Here is a 27,339-nt window from a genome sequence, read left to right on the forward strand (position 1 = left end):
TATATTATAACAATATTTTATTCAACTTTCAACAAAACATCTCATCTCATCTCATCTGAACTGTGTAACCAAACGAGCCAGGTTTATTTGCTGTAGATTTTCTGTGGTTTGATAATAAATTTGTTGCTTTATGGATCAGAAAGGAATGTGAGGATTAGGCTTGGGTTATTTTGGCTTCGATTTGTGCAGATTGTCACATGCAAATCTTTTCTTGGGTTTAGTTTCTGTGCATTTAATCCACATGATGTTGCTATCCCTTGGTTGTGTATTCGCTTGTCATGACCTTTGTTGTGGCTATAATTTCATTTCTGTGTGGTATGTTGGTGGGTGGAGTCAAGCTCTGTTTAGAGTGTTCTTTAGTGTTTTTGAGAACAAGGCAAAAAGTTGGTGATAATGCTGCCTTGGAAGTAAAAGATCATCCATTTTGATACGGTGGATAATTGAAAATTTGATACTTGGTGTGAGAATAACTGTAATGCAAAAACAAATGTTGCTACTAATATAACTTTTATAAGTATTGTTGCTAATAACAAAATGAAATGGGAATGGAAGTGGATCATTAGGAAAAGTTGATATCAAAACGGTGGAATTTGAAAAATTGAAAAGTTGGGAGGTGTTGATAGAATCGACCCAAACCATAGGAATTGTAATTTATCCTAAAATTTCAATAACCTGAAGCTGACAAATATACTAAGAGAATCCCATCAAGGGGGAGCTCCTCACAAACCGTGGCCAAAACCTGTCCAAAGAAAGCATAATCACATGAAACATTCTAAATGCTGGAAAAAGCATTAAACCTAAGCCTCCCAAAGCTCCTAAGCTAATATTTTTATCATTGTGCTAGATTGCATATAGCGTACTACTTACCGCAATGAAATGTGTCACAGATGGGCGGTACAAAACGGCTTTCCGTGGGTTAGGTGGCAAAGTAGGATCGGTGATATTCTGGGAATAGTTCATACGACAAGACCCTGGGGCACCATTTTGGCCCATTCTTGTACAACTCGGCTGGTATAAAGAGCCACTAGGCTCCCACTCCAGACACTGAAGCATCCTAAAAGTGTCGAGAGTAAGTTCTGAAAACTTGACCTGAGGAAGAACAAATACAATAAGAGAGAAATTAGAGCATAGCTTAGAATGCTCTATGGAGCGATAGTAGGAAAATTAATTTACTGAAAGGCATACATTATAAACTGGGGAAAATTATATCCCACTTTGTGAGGGGCCATTTCTAAGGACAACTACATAATACTTGATTGTTCATTTTTTTTATCAGTAACATAATATTTGATTGTTCCAATCACTGAAATGTGATAGCCAGACTATTTAATCCAACATACATTAATGAAATTGGTTGTTTCTATTATAATTACGGCCACAAGCCCCAAAAACTCCCATGGCCCAAACAACCCTCCAAAGTACTACAGCACATTGTTCTCCAGTTCCTACGGAAATGAGGGATGAACCCTACTCCCGCCTAACAACTTTCTCTTAACAGAAAGAATCCATTCATTTCAGAGGGGCACATCCCCCCGAGCCCCCTCCGAACCGACTTTACTGTGACACAATAAACAAAGCAGCAAGCCGGAGAGAAAGCAGCGAAGCATTTGCAGAGCGAATGGCAGGCAAAAGACTGAGTGAAACAAAGGCTTACGGGTAAACCGGAAGTTGATAGCATTGAAAAGCCCAAAATTCTAAAATCCACCATGGTCAGCACAAATCACTAACAAGAATCCCCATACACATAACTAATGCCACAAGCCATCCTTCTACCTTAAAAATATCAAATCTCCCCCATACAATATTGTAAATCCCCATATCACCCCCACCTAAATGTTGGTACCTAACCGAACCCACACTATCCAACAGCCAAGAGAAGCCACCCATACTTCTTGGACTCACACCCAAGGCCACTCCAACCTGCTATAGCCTGCAACAGCCACTATCCAGAATTTCAAAACATTCATATCCAAACATGGAAAACCCATTTAATTCCTAGCCACCAACCATTCATCCATCATTAACTGCTACAAAAGCCTCACAACATCCAAGCAAAGATGGAACCAAGATTTCTTATCATGGAAAGTTTTTTTTATTAGGGGACCAAGCCTCCTTAATTGTTGCTACCCCTTTAAGTTATTTCAAATGATTAAGAGTTACTAAAAAAATTATGGCTCATTTGGACAAAGATGAGACACAAAATCCTCAAAACTTCTCATAGTTTCATTCCCAAAAATACTCAAACATGAAACACTTTTCAATTTCAAATCTTCAAAACAAAACACAAAAACTAATACAACTTTTACAAACTTCAAAATAAAAATTATATTCAAACAATTTTTTAACTCTAGTAATTTTATTCAACTTTTTTCTCTCTTTTCCCAAAACCCAATAAAATATCTTAACTCAAACCATTTCACTACTATTCATAGAATTTTGGGATACTCCAAGTGGCCAAACGAGCCCTTAATTTTCAATTATTCAAATGAGTTGTGGGTATAAATGCAAATGGGTTCATTGAAGTCAAGTGTGGGACTGGGCTTAGCCGAAACTCTCCTCGTAGTTTGGCAACCTATTAGGACCAAAGAACCCGCATTAGGAAGACCGGGACTGAGAATGCTACAATACCGGAGGTACATACTAACAATCCTTCACTTACTTCTTTAGAGTCAACAATACCACTTTATTCGCATGGAGAGAGCATATCTGGCCAATATAAGTATTAAGATAAAAAATTTAAAACAACGGGTAAATGGCCCCGTGTTCTGTCTCTGCATTCGCGGCCACACATGAATCAAACATCACCCGTTTAACATCAGTAACAACTCCAGAAATCTCACACCCATCAAAGTTGACAACATGAATTGGGCTACCTTGGCAACCGAGAACACCACTGGCCCTTACCTCATCACACCTTTGGTGGGCATCTTTGCATCCATATACATGGTCCAATACTAACAAGAGTGTAGTTTTATAAGTTGCATTAATCAAATCAGTTTTTCTCGTTCTGCATCAACCCAAATTCCATCTGTACTTGTAAGGATTGGGCTATCATTGTCAACTGAAAACAACATTGTCCCACCCACACAAAAAGCCAATGTGCCAACATATAGCTAAACCCAAAAGCTAGCAAAAGCCATCACCTATGTAATCATTTCATAGAAAATGCAACACAGTGAATCAAGTAACGCAGATAAAGAAAATCTTTTTAGATTGGAATCACAATGACGAATCATGTTAGATCCACATCTTTGCGAGGACAAATGGACCTTCCATTTGTGGATCCTGCTATAATGGAGCAAAGGCCTGCTCTAAAGTCCTAGTCCATGGTAGCCTATATGCTAACAAAGCATTAGTATTTGACCTTTGCATATGCCATCCAAGGGAAATTTGGAAATGTAGTGGGTATGGGTAAAATAAAAAAGTTGGCAGTTAGTAAATTAGATTGAAGTGGGATGAATTGTTGGATTGGAACAGTTGGTAACCCACCTGGGAGTCATTAGGAAAATTAAAGAACCAAGTGAGTCCGTTAAAGAATAGGGGATGTAAACACAATTAACCTCCAAAATATACCTGATTTCTTTAGTGGAGAAAACCAAAAGAAAAACCTCAATAGGAATACCTCATTAGTATGGTAGCTGCTCAATATCGCATCTCGTAATCTTAAGTTTCTCCTTGCAATAGATGGTAGAAGATGCGGTATTGAATCAGGATGAGGGTCCACAAAAAGACTATATCTCAAGGGCCTGATGTTCATGAAAGCTGTGTCAGCTTTCAAAAATCTAACTATTTCTTGAACCACCAGCCTCCATTCTTTAAAGTCGGTTTCCTGGAAACAAAATGATGCAAATACAGTCAAATCTATCTGTAAACAAACAAATGTAAGTTGCCCAATTGTGGAAATTTAAAACATACTAGGCTGTGTTGCTAAACTACAATAAAAGTGACTGGTTTTTGGCTTCCCTTGTATTCTTTTTTTTTATAAGTATTCTAATAGCATTTGAAGACATAAATCCATCATCTACATTTGGATCAACTGAAATTCAAAAACAAATCCAATGGTTTAGGATCTGTTCCAGTATCATAAACGATGTTGTTTTGTCATTCAGGAGCATATTTTTTTATATGTAAGAAGTAATTTTATTACAAACAAATGTATAGGTGAAGCCCATGTACAGAGAAAGTATACAACAGAAAACACAAAAACAGAAAGCGACACTAGAAAATCATGAACAGAAGCTCCATTAATCACTAAAGCAGAAAACCAAAACAACAAAGAGGGCACAAAGAAAGTTCAAAGTTGCTCCAAAGTACACTCCTTATCATTTTTTTTTTTTTTTTGATAGGTAAAGTACACTCCTTATCATTAAAACACCACTCATTCATTTCCATCCAAATGCACCACATAAGACACAAAGGAACCATCTTCCAAGCCGCATCCACTTGAGAACAACCATGGAGCCCAGTCCAACACGCAAAAAGATCATTCACTCTCAAAGGCATCACCCAAGCCAAGCTCGATTCTACAAAAAATGCCATCTTACCAAGCCCTTGCCACCTCACAATGCAAAAGTACATAATCCACTGTTTCTCATTCCTTTTACACATGAAACACCAATCATAACTATAATACCCCGCTTCCTTAAATTATCTATCGTCAAAATTTTCCCAAGAGAGGCAGTCCAAATGAAAAAAGCAACTGAAGGCACATGAAACCTCCAAATACACTTCCAAGGATAAGCTATCTGAAAAGTCAACAAAGTGAGCTTTTTCTACACCCCTGGGACTTCCAATAACATCTTATCCTTATCATTACCACAAAAAGCTGAAGAAAGCTTAAACTTCGTCGATCTCCCAATCCTGAACAACTCTAGTTAAACAAATATCCCACTGAATCGAGCCATTAGAAGGACACAAAAAATCAGATACAGCAGCAAACTGATCTGAAGCCAATCGAAAGATAGCCAAAAACACACTATTGAGGGCTCGATCAGCACACCAAATGTCAAACCAGAAACGGATCCTAGATCCCTATCCAACAGCATAACTAACATGACTAACAAAACTCTCCTTGCCCTTTCTAATGAACTTCCAAAGACTCCCACCATAAAACCCCCGAACTTCATTAGAACACCAACCCCCCCCCCCCCCCCCCCAAAAAAAACAACAAAAAAAAAAAAAAGTACTTCTATACTTCCAACCAATGACCTCCCTCCAAAGCGACTCTCCTTCCGATTGATATCTCCATAGACACTTCCCCACTAAAGCTTTATTAAAGATCCTCAAATTACATAACCCCAACCCTCCAACCAAACTAGGAGAACAAACTTTATCCCAGCTAACAAGATAATTTAGTTTCCTCTCCCATACCACCCCATAAAAAAGCATGAAACAACTTCTCAATCCAGTTGGCCACCCCTACAAGCAATGGAGACAAGGATAGAAAGTAAGTGAGGAGATTGGAAAGGGTATTCTTGCTAAGAGTAAGTTTGCCCCACTTTAGATAAATATAGCCACTTTCAACCAGATAGCCTGGTCTCAACTCCATCCCAAATAGCACTAGCCTTAAAAGGCGCCCCCAACTATTTCAGGGGTAAAGAAGCAATTTTACAACCCAACAAACGTGCCAAACTATTAATGTAACAATGTTACACAGCGCCCCCACCAGAACCATCTCTAACTTTCCAAAATTCACCTTCAAGCCTGATATAGCTCCAAAACATAATAACACAGTCCCTAAGGCTTGAGTCTAACCACGATCCACATCACAAAAAATGAGTGTCATCTGCAAAAAGAAGATGCGGAAGTGTAATACCCATTAATAGCATTACTAACCAAGAAACCTGAAAGAAACCCTCCCCCAATAGCAGCCTCCACCATCCGACCCAAAGCCTCCATAATAATGACAAAAAGGAAAGGAGGCATAGGGTCTCAAACCACGTGAGCTACGGAAAAAACCAGCAGGGTTACCATTAACCAACACCAAGAGTCAAGCACTAGAAACACAATGCCTAATCCACGAACATCACCTTTCCCCAAAACTGCATCTCCCAAGCATGTAGAGAAGGAATTCTCAATTCACATGATCAAATGTTTTTTCCAAATCGAGCTTACAAGGAACACCAGGAACACCCTCCTTCATTTGATTGTCTAGGCATTCATTAGCGATAAGCACCAAATCAAGAATTTGTCTCTCCCAAAAAAAGGCATTTTGAGACTTTGTAACACCCCGCTCCCCATAGTAAAGAAAGATTTTTTTTTAGAAAATCACAGGTGCCAAAGTGCTACTACTAAACTTGACTTAAAAATATATTTGTTTTGTTATTCTAAAGGAAGCACCAAGTACAAAGATTCCTTATAATAAATAGAGTCAGTTTGTATTAAAATACTGAAATCATAAATGAGTGCGCGGAAGCATTTATTAAAATTTCTCAAAGTTCATGTCTTAAAATCATAACTTAAAATCTTTGTAAATGATCTAGGCCACTGTCATATCTCACTGGACTAAGTCCCGCCCTACAGCTCTACCATCATAAATATTCTGAACTAAGGTGGTTTGAAAATATAAAACAACTAAAATAAGTTGATGACTCGGTAAGAAACCCATCATAACATAAACACACTTAACATAAGATTTTTTATAAAATATTTCATTATGAGAACTTAAAATCATGATTGTTTATACGTATGCTAAGACATATGCATGACTTATCTCACTTATCATACTAGCCCACACACTTAACCCTATGTGCAAGGTTGTGCACTAGCCCCATATATCGCAACTGCAAGGAGAGTCGCTAATAGTTTTCTAGCATACTATGGTAGACCACGCTTAGCTATGTAGCTTGCATATCCACCCATAAATAGCATTGGTATCATGCATCTAAATGGTCATCTTCTCAAACTGTTCTGATCTTACATTTGATCTTATGAAAACTTATGTGTCATATGCAACGTAAGATGCATGAGATGTATAATACATACACAACTATAATATGCATAATAAAACATGATGAATGACGTGCTTGCAAATATCATGACATACACGATACGTAAACACTGAATTTCAAAGAACTGGCTTTAATAATAATATATATAACTACCTAACGTATGCTAATTCTAATTTATGATCAATCTACTCACCTCGTAGTGTTAATCCGATATTTCCACCATGAAATCGATCCCTTGAACTAGAAGGAGAGAGAAAACATGAGGGATGCTATGAGAGGAATGAGGCAGTCGACTATTGGCGGGGTGAACGTGGGACACACAAGGTGCTGGACTGGGGATCTTGGGTTCGGCCGCTGTACTTATAGAGGTTTATGATTTTTTTCCAAATAACACACACAAAAGAGATATTTATAGAGAGATTTGAGAGGGTGTCGATAAGTTTGAATTGGACTCGGTTAATACATGTAGTGACACTAATCTATTGAACATTCAGTCATGATCATCTAAAAAAAGAGTTTGAATTTAAAAACATGATCTAACGTTTCATTTAATGTAGGATTGACAGTGATTGAGACTGTATAAGAGACTTTAATCAGTGATAATTTTAAATTGAAATAAATTTCTAATGGCTTATCTTTAAATTCTCAAAGGAGTTTAACTAATTCAATAATAAATGAGATTTTTACTTATAAAAAAAAATAATAAATGAGATTTAACCTAGTTATTGAGCCTAATTAAAACTCCTAATTAACCTCAATAATTTATCACTCGTGGGCTTATCCAATATGATCTATTTAATATAATTTAGGCCCAATAAAAATTATCAATATTCTAACCTTAGAATTATTGGGCCGGGTCGTTACAAGCTTAGAGATAATTTGCTCCATCAACTTTCTAATAAGATTAGCAAGAACCTTTGATATTATCTTGTAGACCCCACTCACAAGACTAATAGGACGAAAATCCTTTTAACTCCAAAGTCCCAGGTTCTTGGCAATGAGAGCAATGAAAGTAATTGTGACGCCCCTAGCAAGGGTTTGGGATTGGATGGTAACTGAAGCATTGGGACATATAATTCAAGACTACATACCTCTTGTACATGATAGATAAGATGCAATGTATCTAATAATCTAGCAGTATGCAGTAAATCGCAGCGGAAAAATTTTCTTTACTACATAAGACTGGTGATAATGTAATAACATGGTACCGAAGTGTAAACATCCCAAAAGTTTTAAACTTCATTAAAATACTCCAAAATAGATATTGCTTTCAAAAGTCTCCCAAAACAAGGAACCATCAAAAGTTAATTCACAAAAACTTAAGAAACCGAAAACCTCACTATTACCAAGGTCCCGTCATTAGCCAAACTTAAAAACATTAGCCGCAGAGGCTTCAACTCTAGAAGTCCCAAGTTGGCAACGACTTCCTTCGCCTCAATCGAAAAGGGGGAGGAGGAGGCTCAATCCTAAACCCACATATGCACTGGCAAACAGGTGGTGACTCTCCCAGAAGAGGATGAGGCGACGGCGGCGGCGCCGCCGTCAGTCTCTAATAAAATTGGGGTGGATTTCAAGGCAAAAAATGCCGGCGATTTAGGTCCAATAGTCACAAAACCACTCCAGACCGTGCCAGCAATTGAAATGACGCCTCTCTCGAGTTTGGAAAAGGACCCTACAGAGGAGAGGGGTGGTGATGCCAACACAGAGGCAGTGGGAAGCCCTTTGGCGTTGGTTCCTTTTGATGTCTCTGGGATTGAAGGAGAGTTAGATAGCGTGGGGACAGCAGATGCAAGTCAGTGTGAGGATTTTATGCGAGGGTTTTGAGGACCAGCTCATTGCCCTCTTCGCAGCTATAGAAACTAGAAAGAACAGTTTGGGATCACCTAGGGAGAAGCGAGCAAGAGAACTCCAAAGACTTGACTGGATAGTAAATAATGGAGCAAGTGGAAAGAGCTCTAACCGGGGAAGAGCGAGGGGAAAGCAAAGGACGTGGATTTATGAAACCAAAGATTATTTCTTGGAACGTAAGGGGGCTGAATGAAAAAGATAAATGCCTTATAGTTAGAAATCAACTTCGTATATGGAAGGTCGATATTGTATGTTTGTAAGAAACGAAATTGGCGGTTATTTCCCTTCATATCATTAGAAGTTTGTGGGGTTGTAGTCAAGTGGGATGGCATTATTTACCATCCATTGGAGCTTCTGGGGGAATTTTAGTAATGTGGAACAGGAGAGTGGTGGAGAAAATGGAAGATTTTTTGGTAGATTACATAGCAGCATGTTCCTTTAAGAATGTCATGGATGGGTATCAGTGGGCTTTCGCCAGAGTTTACGGGCCTAATGTTGATTGGTCCAAAAGTTTACTATGGGATGAGTTGGCTGGTATTGGCAGCGTCTGGAACCTACCATGGTGTATCAGAGAGGACTTCAACGTCACTCGTTTTCCAAGTGAGAGATCGGGTGGTTTGGGCTTCAACCCACCAATGGTAGATTTCTCTAATTTCATCTCTAAACAAAATTTACAAGATATTCCTCTTGTAGGTGGCTCTTTCACTTGGTCTAGCAACCGAGATCATCCATCTTAGTTAAGGCTAGACAGATTTCCAATCTCACCGGATTGGGAGACTTATTATCCGAACCTCATTCAAAAGAGATTCCCTAGGTTATGTTCGAACCACTTTCCCATCCTTTTGAATTGCGGAGGCATTCGAAGAGGTCCAAGGTACTTCAAATTTGAGAACATGTGGTTGAAGAGCGATGGCTTTGAGGACAGAATATGACAACGGTGGTCATCTTACCATTTTCAAGGCTGTTCTAGTTATATTCTGGCTTGTAAATTAAAGTCTTTGAAAAAAGATTTGAAGGAGTGGAATGCGCAAGAGTTTGGTAATGTTGAAAGCCAAAAAGTTGTCCTCTTGGAGGAGCTTAAAGGTTTGGAGGGGGTGGAAGAGGAGAGGGTACTATCTGAAACTGAGCGGGCTTGTAAAACTCAAGTGATTGCGGATATTGAACGAATCTATCTTTTGGAAGAAATATATTGGCGACAAAAATCACGAGCTTTATGGTTGAAGAAAGGGGATAGGAGCATTAAGTTCTTCCACCAACTAGCCAACTCACATAGGCGGAACAATGCTATAGAAACTTTGATGATAGACGGGGCAGCCTCATCCAACCAAACCGAAATCTCGGACCACATTGTCTATTACTATGATAAGTTGTTTTTGGAACAGTTTTTGTGGAGGCCGAAACTTGATGGACTGGTTTTTTATGTTCTTGATCCGCAAGCTTTGGAACAACTTGAAATTCCGTTTGAGGAGGTAGAGGTCAGATGGGTAGTTAAAGGTATGGTGGGTACAAAGCTCCAGGCCCTGATGGCTTTTCCATGGCCTTTTTTTCAGACTTGTTAGGATGTACTGAAAGCAGATATCATGGGGGTTTTCCATGAATTTCATGAAAGTGGACGATTCGAGAAAAGTCTCAATGCAACCTTTTTAGCACTCATTCCTAAAAGCTTGGAGCAGTAGAGGTTAAAGATTTTCGTCCCATTAGCCTAGTGAGTGGGTTATACAAAATTTTATCCTAAGTATTGGCGAACAGGTTGAGCAAGGTGATGGCAAGCTTGATTTCAAAGTCTCAAAATGCCTTTGTTCAAGGTAGGCAAATCCTTGACTCAGTTCTTATTGCCAATGAATAACTGGATAGTCAGATTAAGTCAGGAGAGCCAGGACTTCTATGCAAGTTTGATATGGAGAAAGCTTATGATCACATCAATTGGGGGATTCTTACTGTATACACTTGAGATATGTGGCTTTGGTACAAAATGGCGTACTTGGATCCATCACTGTATCTCTACGGTTCGTTTTTCTGTACTGGTGAATGGCACGTCAAAAGGCTTTTTCAAAAGCTACCGAGGTCTGCGACAAGGCGATCCCCTTTCTCCACTTCTCTTTGTTTTTGTGAGGGAAGCCTTTAGTAAGATGATTTCAAGGGCAATGGCGGGTGGATTCCTATCAAGATTCTTAGTGGGTGAGGTAGCCTCAGGTTCGCTCAACATCTCTCATTTATTGTTTGCTGATGATACTCTCATTTTTTGCGAGGCCATACATGAGCAAATTCGAGCTTTGAGGGCTCTCTTATTATGCTTCGAGGCTGTATTAGGGTTGAAGGTGAATTTGGCCAAATCTAAGGTAGTGCCAATGGGGCTTATACCCAATGTGGAGAGTTTGGCGTCCATCTTAGACTGCAAGATATCTCAGCTACCCATGAAATATCTTGGCCTTCCATTGGGCGCAGCTTTTAAATCAAAATCCATTTGGGATGAGGAGCTACAAAAAATGGAGAGGAAATTATCCAGTTGGAAGTAGATGTACTTATCCAAAGGGGGCCGAGTGATGCTCATCAAGAGCACTCTTTCTAACTTACCAACGTACTTCCTCTCATTACTCCTACTCCCCTCCCCACCAAGGTGGCTCATCGCATGGAGAAACTTCAACATGATTTCCTATGGGGAGGGTTAAAGAACGAGTTTAAATTTCACTTAGTGAAATGGGTCACAATTTGTTCTCCCATTAAAGAAGGAGGCTTGGGAATTTGGAATATGAAATCTTTCAATAATGCTTTGTTGGGCAAATGGTTATGGAGATATCACCATGAACGGGAGGTCTTGTGGCGAACCATCATTGCTTTGAAGCACGGAAAATCATGAGGAGGTTGGCGTTCCAATGAGGTGAGTGGGCCTCATGGATTTGGGCTTTGGAAAAATATTAGAAGAGGTTGGGACACATATGCCGCACATACTTGCTTCAAAGTTGGAAATGGAGTAAAGGTAAAATTTTGGCATGATTTATGGTGTGGTGAACGGGCATTCAAGGAGGTTTTTCCTCAAGTCTATGGCGTAGATAGAAGGAAAGAGGCATCAATAGCGGATCTAGTTATCATCTCCAATGGCATTCCTCAATGGAACATTTCCTTCCTTAGAGATGCACAAGACTGGGAAATGGATGAATTTTCGGTGTTTTTTGACCAAGTGTACTCCACTCGGGTGTCCGGGGTAGGTGTCTTTTGGTGCCCTTCTAAGAAGGGAGTTTTCACAACCCGTTCTTTCTATCATTCTTTGACCATGCAAAACTCAAATTTTTTCCCATGGAAGAGCATCTGGAGGACAAAGGCACCTCCAAAGGCAGCCTTTTTTGTTTGGACAGCCTCTTTGGGGAAGATTCTGACTATAGACAACTTGAGGAAACGTGGCATCATAGTTATGGACTGGTGTTAAATGTGCAAGAAGAGTGGTGAGTCCACTGACCATCTATTACTACATTGTGAGGTTGCTATGACCTTGTGGAATGAAGTTTTTGCTCGACTGGGTTTAGCTTGGGTGATACCGGAAAAGGTATGTGACTTTCTAGCCTCTTGGAGAGGTATTCGGGGCAACTCTCAAATTGCATCCATATGGAAGATCATACTTGTATGTCTATGATGGTGCATTTGGAGGGAGCGGAATGCAAGAAGCTTTGAATATCAAGAGCGATCAATGGAAGAGTTTAGAAATTTGTTTTTCATTACATTGCTTCATTGGTCGATTGTAATTGATTTCCATGGCTTGTCTTTTCACGAATTCCTTGTATCTCTAAATTAGCACGCCTAGGCATTGCTCTTGTATATGTCCCATATACTTGGGCATTTGCCTCCTTTTGATCAATGTAATTTTTTTATCGATCAAATAAAAAAAAATGTCTTAATTTTATTGAACTAAGATTTTTGAGAAGGCCTTGTATTTTCGGTCAAGGGCTTATTGGAAAAGTTATTTTATTAACTAAGGTTTTCAAGAGAACTTTTTATGTAAGGAATAAGGGGGGTGCCAGCTATAAGGGAATTATTTATGTGATTTTCGGTCTAGGGTTTATTAGAGGGGGGTACCCATCTAAGGGTATTTTGTTAGAGTTTGTTTTGGGGAGAAATATTTAAGTTACTGTAGCTTCACTATTCACAGTTCATGAAATTTAATGAATATTTTTCATTGTGAGTTGAGTTTTACTCATCTTGTTCTTTAATAAACTTTTGAACTTATCAAAGACAAATTACAACTTTCGTAGCGTTCCTCCTTGTAATGTAGGTTTATGAAATAAGTTCTTCAACAAGTCTAGATTTTCCATTGGCTTGATTTGGCTTTCTTGGGTGAGTTTTCAAATTGAATGTGGAATCAAGAGATTTCATTCATACGGGTTCATATCATAGGACCTCCTCAGAAGGAACTTCATGCTGCTCCTCAGACTCCAAAACCTGTAACACCTCCTACATAAGAGAACTTTTTTGATCATTGATATTACCAAAACTTTCGCATTCCACTTCTTTAAGTCGCACTTCAATGCTCTAAGCTTACTAGCAAGAATGAAACTTGGAGAACCCATGAACTCATAAGAAGACTACCAGCTCCTAACCTTATCGACAAAACCATCAAGTCCTAACTACATGTTTTCAAACATAAAATACCTCCAACCCCCACAAATACAACCACTGTCAAGCAAAATAGGGAAATGGTCCGTAAACACACAAGGCAGTCACTTTTGACACAACTCCGGATAATGTAGTTCTCATTCATGAATATTCTTGATAATGCCCTCACTTCCTAGAATAATCTCATTCACCAAGACGTGTTTGTGCAAATGAAGTTTAAAAACCAAAAACAGAACAAAGAGCTTTAAGAATTCCAATTTCCATGGGAGAACCAAACGTAAAATTAACAATGTTAGCATTTCCCATGGTTTAGCAACATTTGTAAACATAACTCTCTCATTGTTAAATGTTCAAATTTTCAATGCTTAGAATAGAATCATAAGAAAAATAGTCTACATGAAACAAAACGAACACTTAAATTTCATGAGTTGTCAATACAAATCACAATGAGAGTAATCAATAAAATAATAAAGCTAAAAACCACAAAAGGCATGGAAGTTGACAAAGATGGCATGCAAAAGGAAGTGAACAAGTTAAAAGACCTGGAATGTCCTCTTGCACTCATCAACCAACAATTTCAGCTGGTTAACCAGCTGGTGAACCATTTCTCGCCGGTTCAAGACTAAACACACCACAAGAAATCTAGCAAGAAACCTCAATTGCTTGTTCGCAAGATTGACATCCTGGAACAATCCCTCCTTGAAGTACTCCCGAGTCAATATTGCCTCATAGAATATATATGACTCTGACAAGTAACTCGCATCACTTGTCCGCATATACTGCCCAAAATAAAGTTGTGCAATCCGAGATGCAATCTCACCAATCTCCCATCTCTTGAGCCCCGCCTCCACTAGCTTCTGCCGATTCTCCTGTTGAAATTTCCACAACTGCGTGTAGACCTTAAATACCTTATAGAAGTACACATCATACCTACCACAAAGCAAGAGACACATGACAAGTACTTCGTAAATTAAGGGCAAAAAAAGGCACAAACTTTCAAAATGCTGGATGTTACTTATAGGAATAAATTGATATTTTCTAGAGAAAGACTTATTCCAAATCACAAAATATGGGCCGGTATTTTATCTTTTTTTATTTTGATTCCAGGACACAAGACATGATCTATTTATATTTTATATATATACATATATATAATTTATATGATTTCTAATTTATCAAATCATGGATCTAGTTGCAACTTAGTAGATTGTTCACACATTGTATGTTGACCTCTCGCACAGTCTTTTGGCACACTTTTGGATGGTAAAAACAATTGGCTTGTAGAAAATTAGAGAGTACGCCTTTGTAAATTTTGCAAACTAAAACTTTATCTTGTGTAGCTAGGATCAGCCAAAAAGCCTCCCACTCGACTAGGCCTAACGCAACATTAGAGCAGTGGTCTTCAAAAACATACCGCTACGATTTGATTCTAAGGCCTTGTTTGATTACACATATGAGATGAGATGAAAAATTTGTAAATAATAGTAAAATAGTTTGAATTAAGATATTTTATAAGATTTTGAAAAACGAGAGATAAAAAGTTGAATAAAAATATTATAAAATTAAAATATTGTTATAATATTATTTTTGTTTTGAAATTTGAAAAAATTTAATTGTTTTGTGTTTTGTTTGGAAGTTTGAAAAAATTGTAATGATTATGGATTAAATGAAAATTTGAAATTGAAAAATGTTTGTATTTGAATGATATTTGAATGTTAAGATGAGATAAAATGCGCTGAGATGGGTTGAGATCATATGTGAAATCAAACTGGGTCTAAGTTCATATTAGTTTGTGAAGACTACAGATATAGCAGATTACTGCAATGAGTTGCTTCTAGATATTGAAAGAGTGACTTGCGTATCGTTTTCCGTCCGAAGAAATATTCAAATTAAACAAGATGTGAAAACACGAGAACAAAAAAGGGCGTAATAATTTCCAAATTGAGGTACTGTTCCCTATCTCCGGTATAAGAAATCAGAGTCGCAAATCACAGTTGCATTCATATTATTTGATCGAATTGAAATAAAAAGAGGTTTCTGTTTGACCACTGAGAAAAAAAGAAGGTAAAGTAAAAGAACCTGTTGCGTTGGTAATGGGGCAAATCCCTGATCTTGGAGAACTTCTTGTCGGCCTTTTCCACCAGAGACCAGTATACTTCGGTCACCGGAATAACGTTGCTGTTGCTGTTACTGTTACAGTTCGAATTCGTCGAATGCGACATTTTGTGGAGCTCTGAAAATTCTTCCTCCTTTTTTTCTTTTATAATGCTCGTCGCATCATGGGGACCGCTTCGATCAATATCAATGTGATTTTGACCCCATAGAATAGCGAATAGGAGCAAAAGGAAAAAGATGTAGGTTTGCAGGATGATTTCCGGTCGATTCGAACGGAGAAAACGAGTCGGATGCGGACGAACCGACCAATTTCCTCCACTGGAGGATCCGTACGTACAGGGTTTACCGCGTAAGAAATATAACCTAGAGAAGTTCAGTGTGTACTGTCAACTTGTTTGAAAACACTCGTATGGCTTTCATTTTCGTTTTGTAAAATGGGCAGTGTGCTGCATCCAACGTACCACGAGCTCGGTTCCGAGAGAGATTTTTATTTTTTTATTATTTTTTTATTTTTTATATTTTTAAATATTTTTTAAAAAAATTTATAAAATTATTAAAAAATACTTTCTTAATCATTAAATAAAAAGAAATAAAAAAATCAGAATCCAATTAAAACCCATAACTGTATAAGCAAAGCATTTTTGTTGTAAAATAATTTAGTATACTCATTAATAGTAATGAAATTTTTTTAATTAAAATATTTTGTTAGATTTTAAAAAAATAAGAAAAAGTTGAATAAAAGAAGTTGAATAAAAAAAAGAAATATTATAAAAAAAGTTGAATAAAGAAAGAAATAAAGAAATAAAGTTGAATAGAAAAAGTTGAATAAAATAAATAAATAAAGAAAAAGTTGAATAAAAATATTATAAACTTAAAAAAATATAATTTTTTAATATAATTTTTGTTTTAAAATTTAAAAAAGTAGTTTTTATTTGAAAGTTTAGAAAATTTATCATTATTAAGTAATAATTTGGTAAAAAAGTTAAAATTTTAAAATTAAAAAGTATTTTATCTTTGAGTGATGTTTAAAATAAATATTTGAAAATATTTAAAAATAATTGTATTGCCAAAGAGACCCTAAGGTTGGATTTGGATGTTTGATTGAGTTGAGTTGAATAAAATATTATTAGAATATTAGTTCTAAATATTATGAGTGTGTTGTGATTTGAAAAAGTTAAATTTTTTATTATATTTTATATAGAAATTTGAAAAGTATATGGGGATTTGAAAAATGTGTAATAATGAGATGAAGTGAGTTGATGAGGGTTTGGTAACCATTAGACCATCCATTACCCTTAGCTACACCCAATAGTACCTTGATGTGGTGAAGAAACTCACCTTATCAACTTTCATACCTCACAGCTTCTGCAGACAGTCCTTTCTCGTCACTATTCTCCACTTTATGTCACATAGTCACATCCAATCAATGGTCATTCAAGCTCATATCTTCCCCCTCTAGAAGTCTAAAGTCGTGCAAGATATACTTATTTCCCTTTAATCACTTCTTCATCCCCGTTCTTAGAGAGAAACCCAAAAGAGCTCTCTCAGGTAGATTTCTAGGTCTTTTTACATGAAGATTTTTTACCCTTTGTAAGTATTTTCACACGATGACTCCTCATAAAAGTTGTTCATCTTTGAGTATAGTTTCTATAGATATATTATTCGTATCATTCCATGGTCATTTGGTTGGTCAAAAGTATTTTAAATTATGGAAAGGTCATTTTGAGCGTGAAATTGGAGAGTATGTTATGTTTTGGAATTTTTAACCAAGCTATTGGACATATCTTGATCCGAACCTTTTATGGAGTATTGTTAGCATGTGTTTAAGAGTGTTCATTGAGGTTTTGTTGCATGACTAAAGCTTTTGATGATAGATTTTCTTAGATCTAGAAACTTGAAAACTGGAAGTGGAAAAATAGTTTTTATTTGGAGAAAGTTTGAATATTTCGTGATTTGATCTTACTCTAAAGGTTTTGATATTTTTATATGATAATCCTAAGTCTCTTATTTTCATGTTTGAATATTATTTTGAAAATATTTAGTATTAATTTCAAAGATATGGTTTTTCTATGCAAGAAGATTATGGAGTTTTGATGTTTTTGGGTTATATCCATGTTTTATTGATTTTTAGCCATGTGATTTTAATTTTGATGGTTAGATCTTCTTTAGAACATATTTTTAAACCATGTGATATTTTAGTTTGAAGATTGCATCTTTTTAAGTCATGGATCAAGAGGTTGATCAAAACTAGTTAAGAAAAAAGTTTATGTTTTTGGACTAAGTGTAAAACCAAATCTCCAAAAGTTATTTTGTGATTTTGGTGACTTTAGTTTAATGATTTAAAGCATGGTTGGTCTTAGAATGTTGTTATGAATATGTTAGAAGTAAGACTTGATTTTTTGGAATTATTGGAAATATTTTGATTCAAGGTCAAAACTTGTAATTCAAATGTTTGGATATTTTTACAAAAAAATTTGGTGTTGATTATTAACTTTTTATAAATGGATATTTTAAATATGGTTTTAAACTTAGGATATGAAGATTTATTTTGCAAAAATTTGGTTTAAGTATGTAACTAAACAAAGTGCACTTTTAGTGATTGTGTTGAAGAAAGAGAGGTTGCAAATTATGTGGTCAGTTACACCCATGTCCAGAATCCAAGGAACATTAGAAAAACTTGGGGGTTTCTGTGTATAGGCTAAGAGGCAAGAGAAAATATCAGACATCTTGGAAGTATTTGCTGTGTTTGTTGTAGTGGGAAAAGTGGTATGATGTTGCCCTGCAAGAGATTTGACTTAGTGATCCTTCTGTTGCAGCAAGGCAAGAAGCTGTTGGTATTGCCCTTAGGTGAGTGCCATTTTATCATCACCCCTTTCTCCTTGATCCACTTCAACTTGGATGTTTGATTGAGCAACAAAGGCACTCGACCCCTTTCCTTTATTATGCATTTTATGCCCTGGTGGATACCCATGCAGCTTGTAGCATCTGTCTACCACGTGTCCACTCAAATTATAGTGGCTACACACAGGGGTTTTGGCATTTCCAGCCTTAAAATAGGTATCTAAAGTGTGTTCCTACATCTTACAATGTGTACAATAAGGCCTTTCACGCCTATTTGTAGACTTGAAGTTGCCAAAATTCCCTTTAGTGAACATGGCCATAAGGTTTACCAGAAATCAACTAGTGTTGTTTCTCCTGTTGTTGAGTCATGGAGAAGACTCTGTTCAATGCAGGCATAGGTTCGATTAGCATGATGTGGTCCCTAGTATTGGAGTAGCAATCAATTAATCCCATAAGGAACTGGATGACACAGTCCCTTTGGTACCTCTCCATTAGGATCTTTAGTTGACCACAGCTACATTCAGGCATAAGGTCATATAGAGCTAGCTCATCCCAAATGGTCTTGAGTTTTCCAAAGTAAATGCTCACTGAATCATCTCCTTGTGAGAGGCTTGCCAAAGATTTCTTTAGCTGAAAAATACGTGGCCCATTTTGTTGTGAAAGTCTATCTTGCAACTCATTCCAAATAGCATAAGCATCATTAACAAAGACCAAACTGGTTCTCACAGAGTTGCTTACTGAGTTGTGAATCTAGGATACCACTACATCATTGCAGCGTTCCCAAGCCTCCATGAGAGGATCATCCTGACTTGCAGATCTTTTGGTGTCTCCATTAATGAAGCCAATCTTGTTCTTGGCCCTGAGTGCTCTTCTCATAGCTCTAGACCAAGTAACATAGTTTTCTATGGTTAGGAGGTCAGTGACCAAACTGGTTGCTATGTTATCTTCGTGTTCTATCTGGTATGGATTATTTTGGTCAGAGAAGTTGAGGAAGCATGAAACATGTTGATTATTTTGGTCGACTGATTCTTCTTCCATTGTTCACAACAACTACTGCTCTGGTACCATGTAAGAAAATAAGGTACAGAGTAGCACTTGTGAAACAAAAGATAGAAGGGAGATATGAGAAATGGAGATAGCTTCAGATGGAAGAGAAAGCTATTGAAAATCTCATTCACTCATAACCACAGAATACAGGTTCTATTACAAGGATCATGTGCGGCAATGCTAATTGAGGGAGTTTTACATGCATAAAATGATATATATAGATATATATAGGTGGTTGAAACCCTTGGAAAAAGAAGGAGAAAGAAGTGCATAGGAGACTTGCATGGGTGGAACAAGGAATGTGCTTGGCGGTGGAAACTGATCCTTGGCTTCATGGGCTTGGATTTGAGCATTGTTTGGGCTCTGATTCCACCTCTTAAAGAAAATATCTTATTGTCCCATGAATTTTTTTTGATCCAAAACAAATTCTATCTATCGAAAAACATTTACTGATTTTAACTCACTTAGTAAGCCTAATAAAAAAATAAACCTGATATCCATTTGTTGAATCCAAAGTTTCAAGTTTTGTGTAATTATATATCTACACATGGATTTTGATGATAATAAATGAATTCAAAGAATAAAGAAGTCTCAAGTTCAAGTTGTCTACACAATGAAGTCAAGCACATTAAGGAAACAAGTATGAGTAAGAAGGGAATAAGTTCACATTAAAGTGATAAAATAATATTGTAAATCTCTTAAAAATTCGAAATTAGAATTAAGGCTTAAAATTAATATTTTATCATAAAACATTAAAATACATTTTTCACATTTGTATGAATATTTTGAAAATTAAATTTAAAAATTTTGAAAGATGATTGATTGTCATCTTTCACATGTGCATACCTTGATTAAATGGTTGAATTTTGAAAATATTAAAGATGATTGATTGTCATCTTTCACATGTGCATGTTTTATTTGAATATTTTCAAAAGTGATTAATACTTTTTTTGACTTATGTAAAAGGTAGATGATTTTGTTTGAAAATTTTGAAAAGTAAAGTGTGCTCCTTTTGTCATATGCTAAAAGTAAAAGATTAGATTTGAATTTTTTGAAAAGTAAAGTATGCTCCTTTTGTCATATGCTAAAAGTAAGAGATTAGGTTTGAAGATTTTGAAAAATGAATGATGTTGTCTTTGACAATTAAAAAAGAAGAACCTTTTATTTGAATTTTTTGAAAAAGTGAATGATATTGTCTTTGACATGTGAATCTTTTTAAATTTGAATATGAAGTCTCATATGCCTATAAATAGATCATTTGAGAGCTTCACATTTACAACATCCAGAGCATACAACATTCATTCAAAACTTTCATTCTTTCTTTTCTAAGCGTTGAGCCTTAATCCTTGTTCATTTTGAATGAGATATAGTTTGCACTGTATTGTTTTTATTCCACTCATTGAGGAGTGTTTTCTGATAACCTACCCACTATCAGCTCTTGTATCAGTAAAAGGGTGTGCATAACCCTTGTGCATGTAGAAAGTGTTCTACACAAGGAATAGTCGAATCCCTACGTGTAAGGTGATTGTAAGTGTAGAGGGTGTTCTACACGGATCCTTTGTAGCGGTGTTGTTCAAAGGTGTAAAAGGTTTCTATCTCCACCTGAAGGAGGTTGCATAGTGAATTTGGGAATCCTCAAGGGGTAGCTTGAGGCGAGGACTTAGGCAGTGGGGCCGAACCTCGTTAACATACTGAGTTTGCTTCTCTTTTATCCCTACTCTTTATATTTATTGCTATTTCGTATTTTGTTTATATTTTATATTATATATTTGATTTATAATTGTTATTTTTTTAATACAACTCAATTCACCTCCCTCTTATGTTAGTCATCTGGGCAATACCACCAAAACAAAATATTTGGCCCCTAGTCCATAAAAAAAAAATAAATAAATAAATACTAGTTAAATTTCAAATGCGCTTATTGTGGGACCAGGATGTTACATACATTGTCTTTAACTTCCTCCAAAAAATTCCATAGGAACCAATACTTGCACACCCTTGATGCCTACCATCCAACTATAACAGTTGAATCCGACTCTACCAATATATCCCACAAACCCAATTGCCTACACAACCAAAGTCCATCAAGAAGAGCTCTACATTCGGCAATGATATTGGTGGCATGATCATATGAATGAGCAAAACCCGCCAGTACTCTTCCTTTAGAATCCAGAATAATACCACCCCCACCTAACTCTCCCGGGTTACCACAAGAACCTCCATACACATTCAGCTTTACCCTCTCTCTCTTTGGAGGTATCCAAGCAATTAATTTTAGTTTCTTTATGGAAACAGGAATAATCGAACATGCTAACATCTCCATTACCGCTTGATCATTTCCGCCCATAAAATGAAATTTTTTAAGTTTACTCGAGATATCTCTAATTAAGACTTTAATAGATCAAATAACATCATCAGGTATGACTTTAACACCTTCCATTCTAGCTGCACATCTTGCTCTCCATAATGCCCAAGAAATTGCAATAGGAAGAACCCCTCGAAGCCACCCAACCTGAGTAGGCATTGAGGTCCTTTGCCACCAAAAACTCATCATCCCCTCCCAATTCTAGGTTTGTGATATTCTCATGCAATAGGTGTCAGCAAAAAACTTCCAAACCTTTTGAGCTCCTCTACCCTCACATAAGATATGATGCCTAGTCTCCATCTGAGGTTGAACACAACACTCGCACTTACAAACTAGAGGAATGCCTATATTCTAATAATATCATCAACCGGGATAGCACTTCTCTTAGCTCTCTAAACTGACATATTCTTTGGTAAACAATTCTACAAAAGCCATTTCTTCTAGGTACATAAATCACCGCATTGAAGAAGTAATTGCCAGGCGGATTTTGTGGTGAACTCTCCATCAATCGATGGCTTCCACACGCACATCTCATGACCCTACCGTAACCTCATGCCAAAGTCGCAGATCTTCTTGAGCACATTGTCCAGAACCATCTCTCACAAAGTAAGTAAATTCGGACCCATATCAGTGAAAACTTCAGCCACATTCAGATTAACACTTCCTATTACAGGTATAGAAGCAATCAACGGACCATCTCTTAACCAATTATCCAACCAAAACTTAGATTGACCCCCCCTCCCGGCGGGAATGAGCCACTTCAAATTGCCTAGTACCTTCGGAATGAGAGCCATGACTCCCTTCCAAAAACAAGTCTCTTTCCTTAAATGCATCATTGAATCGATATGAGAGCTTCCAACATATTTGGTAGAAAAGAAATCTGACCACATCAAACTTCCTTTAATTAGCTTCCAAGCAAATTTCATAAGGATTCTTGAACCTCATGAAAATCCCAAATGCAGAGTCCACCCTCTTCCACTAGAAAACAAATTTTCCTCCATGATATCCACTTCCTTTTTTTTTTATTCTCCATCGAAGTGCCCTAGAGAAAATCTAAAAAATTTTTCTTAAGGTCCGAGATCACACCTTTTGGTAAATTCAAGACAAAGAGCATGTGAATAGGCATATATTCAAAACATGTTTGATTAAAACAATTTTACCCCCAAAATATAGGAGTTTACTTTTCCACTTAGCCAATTTCTTTTGAACTTTTGCCAAGAGTGAATCAAACATTCAGATTTTCATGCACCCCACAAATAAAGGAATGCCTAAGTACGTGCATGGCCATCCATCTTCCTCAAAACCCAAAATAATCTTCAATCCATTTTTACGATCAATCGAAATAGAGATAGAAAAAAAATTGAGGACTTACTCAAATTAATCATCTGATTAGACATCGATTCATACCTATGCAACACCACCATAAGATTTCATATAGATGACTTCCCACCATTAGCAAAAATCAGAAGATCATTTGCATAAAACAAATGAGAAATTAGAGTACCTCCACTAGGATGGAAAGGTTTAATATGACCGAAACTGAAATCTTTATTTAGCATCCGGGAAAACCTCACGGGACAAAATAAATAAATAAGGGGAAAGAGGGTCACCTTGTCGTAGTCCACGTGAAGCCTTGAAAAATCTTTTAGTGCACCCATTTAGCATCACCGAATAAAAAGGGGATGAGATAGCATTAAAAACAATATTTCGCCAATTTTCAAAAAATCCCAATCGACATAGAATCTCTAACATAAAGCTCCAATTAACTCGATCATAAGCTTTGGCCATATTAATTTTCAACATCACATTTTCACCTCTCACTTTCATGTTAATGCCTTGTACCAATTCTTGGGCCAACGACATATTTTCAAAAATACTTCTTCCTCAAATGAATGCTGCCTGCTTAGGGGATATAATTTTATCCAGAACCAGAGTCGATCGAAAGACCATAATCTTTGACATAATTTTATATACAACCGAGTAAAGATTGATCGGCCGAAATTGGCCAAAACCCAAAGGCTCATCCACCTTCGGAATCAAAACCAAATTGGTAGCTCTAAAGAAAGTAGAAATCGGTTGTCCCTCAAAAAAATCTTTAGTCATCTCCAAAAGGTCATCTTTAACAATATTCCAAACCAAAATGAAAAAACTAGCAGAAAATCCATTCGGACCCGGGCTACTATCTATAGGAATAGACCATAAAGAATTCTTGACCTCATCCATAGAAGGGATAGCACACAAAGCCTCATTATCTGCCATGGATACCACCAGACCTAGCAAATCCAGACCAGCTGAATCCCTCTCTATAGGCGACGCCGAAAGAAGTTGCTGGAAAAATAACACCGCACCCTTATGCACCTCATCCACCGAATCAAGAGTTCTTCCGTCATCAAGCCTCATCTTCTCTATTTTTTTTTCTTGAGTCTCATAGAAGCATGAAAGAAACTCGTATTAGAATCCCCTTTGGTGAGCTACTTAATCTGAGATTTTTGACATGCCAAAATTTCCTCTCGATGAACCCACTGCAAATGGTCTTGCTTATATTGCAACAATTCATTTTCAACCTAAACCAAGTAATTACTGGACATATCTATTACCAACCCAATAATACAGTCTTCCAATTTTTTTAATTCAATATCTACTCGACCAAAGACCTCCTTGTTCCAATTCCTCAAAGCAACTTTGAGCAGCTTTAACTTCCTACTAATAAGTACCATAGCACACCCTTCCACTCTGTTATTCCAGACCACCTGCACTAAAGGAGTAAACCCCTCATGAGAACCCACATACGAAGAAATCTGAATGGCCGCACAATTGTCTCCTGTTCTTTGAGTAGCCGAACAAGCATTGATGCATGATTTGAAGAGGTCTAATGCAAATAAGTAACATGAATATCCCCAAAGTAATTTGAGAAGTGCATATTAACGAGCACCCTATTCAATCGTGCCCATATTCTTCTACCCCTTAACCTTCCATTACACCACGACTTACAAGGGAGATCCACCAATGCATAATCATGAATACACTCATTGAATTCCCTTTTTGCCTGATAAGCCTGCAAGAGACCACCCACCTTTTCACTCTCACTTTGAATAATATTAAAATCCCCCTAATGAACCATGGAAGGCCACAAGAATTTTGCGCTTACAAAAAATTCCAAAGCTCCACTCACTTAGCCTAAAAACATCTAGCATAAACAAAGGTTGCAAGCACCCAGTAATTACCATGAATAAACCAACCACTAATAACTTGATCCGATATTGAAATCAACTAAAACTCAAAATCAATAGCCCATAAATTCTAAATTTTTCCACCCACCTCAGCATTATTGAAATAAGACTGCAAATTCGTCCATCTTGCCTATCTGATGCATTTATTAGAATTTAAAAATGGTTCTAAAATGGCCACTATTGAAGGTTAACTTTTATTCAAAATGCACCAAAGTCAACTCTTCGACAAAAGAATTCCCCTAATATTCCAAGTAAGAGTATTCATCAAAAAATTAAAGTAATTTTTTTGAGTGAGTGCAATGTTCCAACACAACAATATATTTTTCTTTCCTTACCCCCTTAGCTTTTTTCAATGGAACATGCATGTTGGGATCTCAGTCGAAACACTTAGCCATTAACTCATTCAGATCCACCTTGGAATCACCGTCAGAACCAGCCCTACACAAAAGCTCCACATTTTCCAAGTCTTCCACAGCAAAAATTCCCTATCACCCAAACATCCTAACTCGATTTCCAAGGCTTCATCCACCAGTCTCAAAGAGCTCCTCGGTTCAAATTTTTCAGGGAGCTCCTGGGCATCACCATCAGATTCTTCCTCTTTTACTTTTATTTCAAATCAACTTTCTTTCTATTTAGAGTGTTGTCCCTTCAAGTGTTCTTGATCCTCCACAACACCTGTATGCTGATTAGAAGAATCACCAATTTTCTGAGCATCAACATCCTCAATATGCAATACATTGGAAATATTGTCTTTATACTTGGCCATACGCGAATCGTATATCTCTCCCACCGACAAAACAAACCACACTATCTTTGATTCCTCATTGTTCGCTCTAGAACAATATCTCATCTTGACTTTGAGGATTCCCCAACAACCGTTTTGGCAACTGGAATGGTGTTCTCACTCTTACTGCTACCCACTACCTTCCAAATATTTTCATGGGAGTCTTTCTTCCTTCATCTTGCACAATAGCCTTCTTTTCTTTTTCGCCTACTGCAATAAGTTTGTGCCTTAAACAATTGGCCTCATATGTCCTTGCTTCCTATAGAATACACAGAGTTGGGATTGAATCAAAGATGAACTCCTGATAATGGCTCATTGCAAGACCCACAGGACCCAACCAAAAAGAATTATGCAGGGATTGAGAAACATCTAATTCAACACATATGCGTACGACCTCAGGACGAGACACACACGCCATTGCATTGTCTCTCTTCAATTAGCAGCCAAAACCATTACCAATACTACGTAACATCAATTCCTGAAAATAATTGGAAGGCAAACCCGGCTTCCACATATTCCGGAGTCTAGCGAAAAACAGAAAATGAACCCCATAAACCTTTGAATTTCCTCTCACCATCACACAAAAATCCTCTTCCTTTGCCATCCATCTCATTACACAGATTGTGCAATTGACCAATCATTGGTAATGATTTCAAGCCCTATCAATTTTTGATAAAACCACATATATGAACGAGTGAAGGTCGACAACGAAGGAATTTTAGAACCACTGAGAATCGAAAAGGCTCTGCAGATTGTTGAATTTCAGCCTTCGAAAACAAAAAGAACATCTAAAACTGAGGTTCACGCAAAGGTATATCAACATTGGAAGAAGTTCTAGTTTCGTAGCCATCACATCTGTAAAAACAAGCTCATACAGTGAGCAAAGGCAGTGTTGTCTTTTACCCCTGCTCCGATCGATCGGATATCATCTCTTCAGCACCCTGCCCTGCCCTGACATCAGAGCCAAGGGGCCGATGGCTTGCCCCATACAAAACCCTGGTCACCCCTCCAAAGTTGAGAGAAAAATTTCACCTATGCCATGTCACCCCAACACTATTGAACATCTAAAAAATAAATAAAAATTTCTCTAACCTAATTTGTTGGGACTATCATCGTTACTATACTTTGAGAAAGTGAATAATAAAATTTGCATCGTAAAATCCTAAATATTCATACAAACCTAAATGTACAATTCTAGTATCGAAATTCAACCCCCAAGTGCCTTAAAATAACAAAAACGTAGTTTCAAACAAGCATTTTGTTTGAAAATTGAAAATATGATTATTAAGCCATAAAATCCTAGATAATCAATTGAGTCTAATGGTATAGACCATATTGCATTTTGACATTTCTAACTAGCTCTAATAAATAAAATCGTGTTTTTGACACTATAGTGAGTAATAACATCGACTATGCTAACAGACTAAAATTTATGCGATTGGTCAATTTGTGAAAATTTTCGAGATTTTCACTAGGTTCCTAAAGCCTAAAGAGATTCCACCATTGAATTTCTAACAGGCTATTACATTGATGACTACCTAAGGGGTTCCAATC

The 27,339-nt window shown here is 37.0% G+C and overlaps 1 protein-coding gene across 2 annotated transcripts in view; it reads right to left on the minus strand.

Moving 5' to 3' along the window:
* LOC122300130 (protein SCAI homolog) overlaps nt 1–15,944 on the minus strand; it is a 32,291-nt gene extending 16,347 nt beyond the window's left edge. The window contains exons 1-5 of one of the 2 annotated variants that reach the window (XM_043110556.1): nt 15,483–15,943; nt 13,946–14,333; nt 3,623–3,829; nt 868–1,089; nt 673–739 (exon numbers count right to left, since the gene is read on the minus strand). In XM_043110556.1, coding sequence (XP_042966490.1) covers nt 673–739; nt 868–1,089; nt 3,623–3,829; nt 13,946–14,333; nt 15,483–15,625 — 1,027 coding nt within the window. In that variant the 5' untranslated portion in view covers nt 15,626–15,943. Of the gene's footprint in view, nt 1–672; nt 740–867; nt 1,090–3,622; nt 3,830–13,945; nt 14,334–15,482 lie in introns of both variants that reach the window. The other variant, XM_043110557.1, reaches the window with a different exon arrangement.
* Between the last annotated feature and the right edge of the window lie 11,395 nt (nt 15,945–27,339).

Source organism: Carya illinoinensis, chromosome 2, assembly GCF_018687715.1.
Source record: "Carya illinoinensis cultivar Pawnee chromosome 2, C.illinoinensisPawnee_v1, whole genome shotgun sequence".
NCBI lineage: Eukaryota > Viridiplantae > Streptophyta > Magnoliopsida > Fagales > Juglandaceae > Carya > Carya illinoinensis.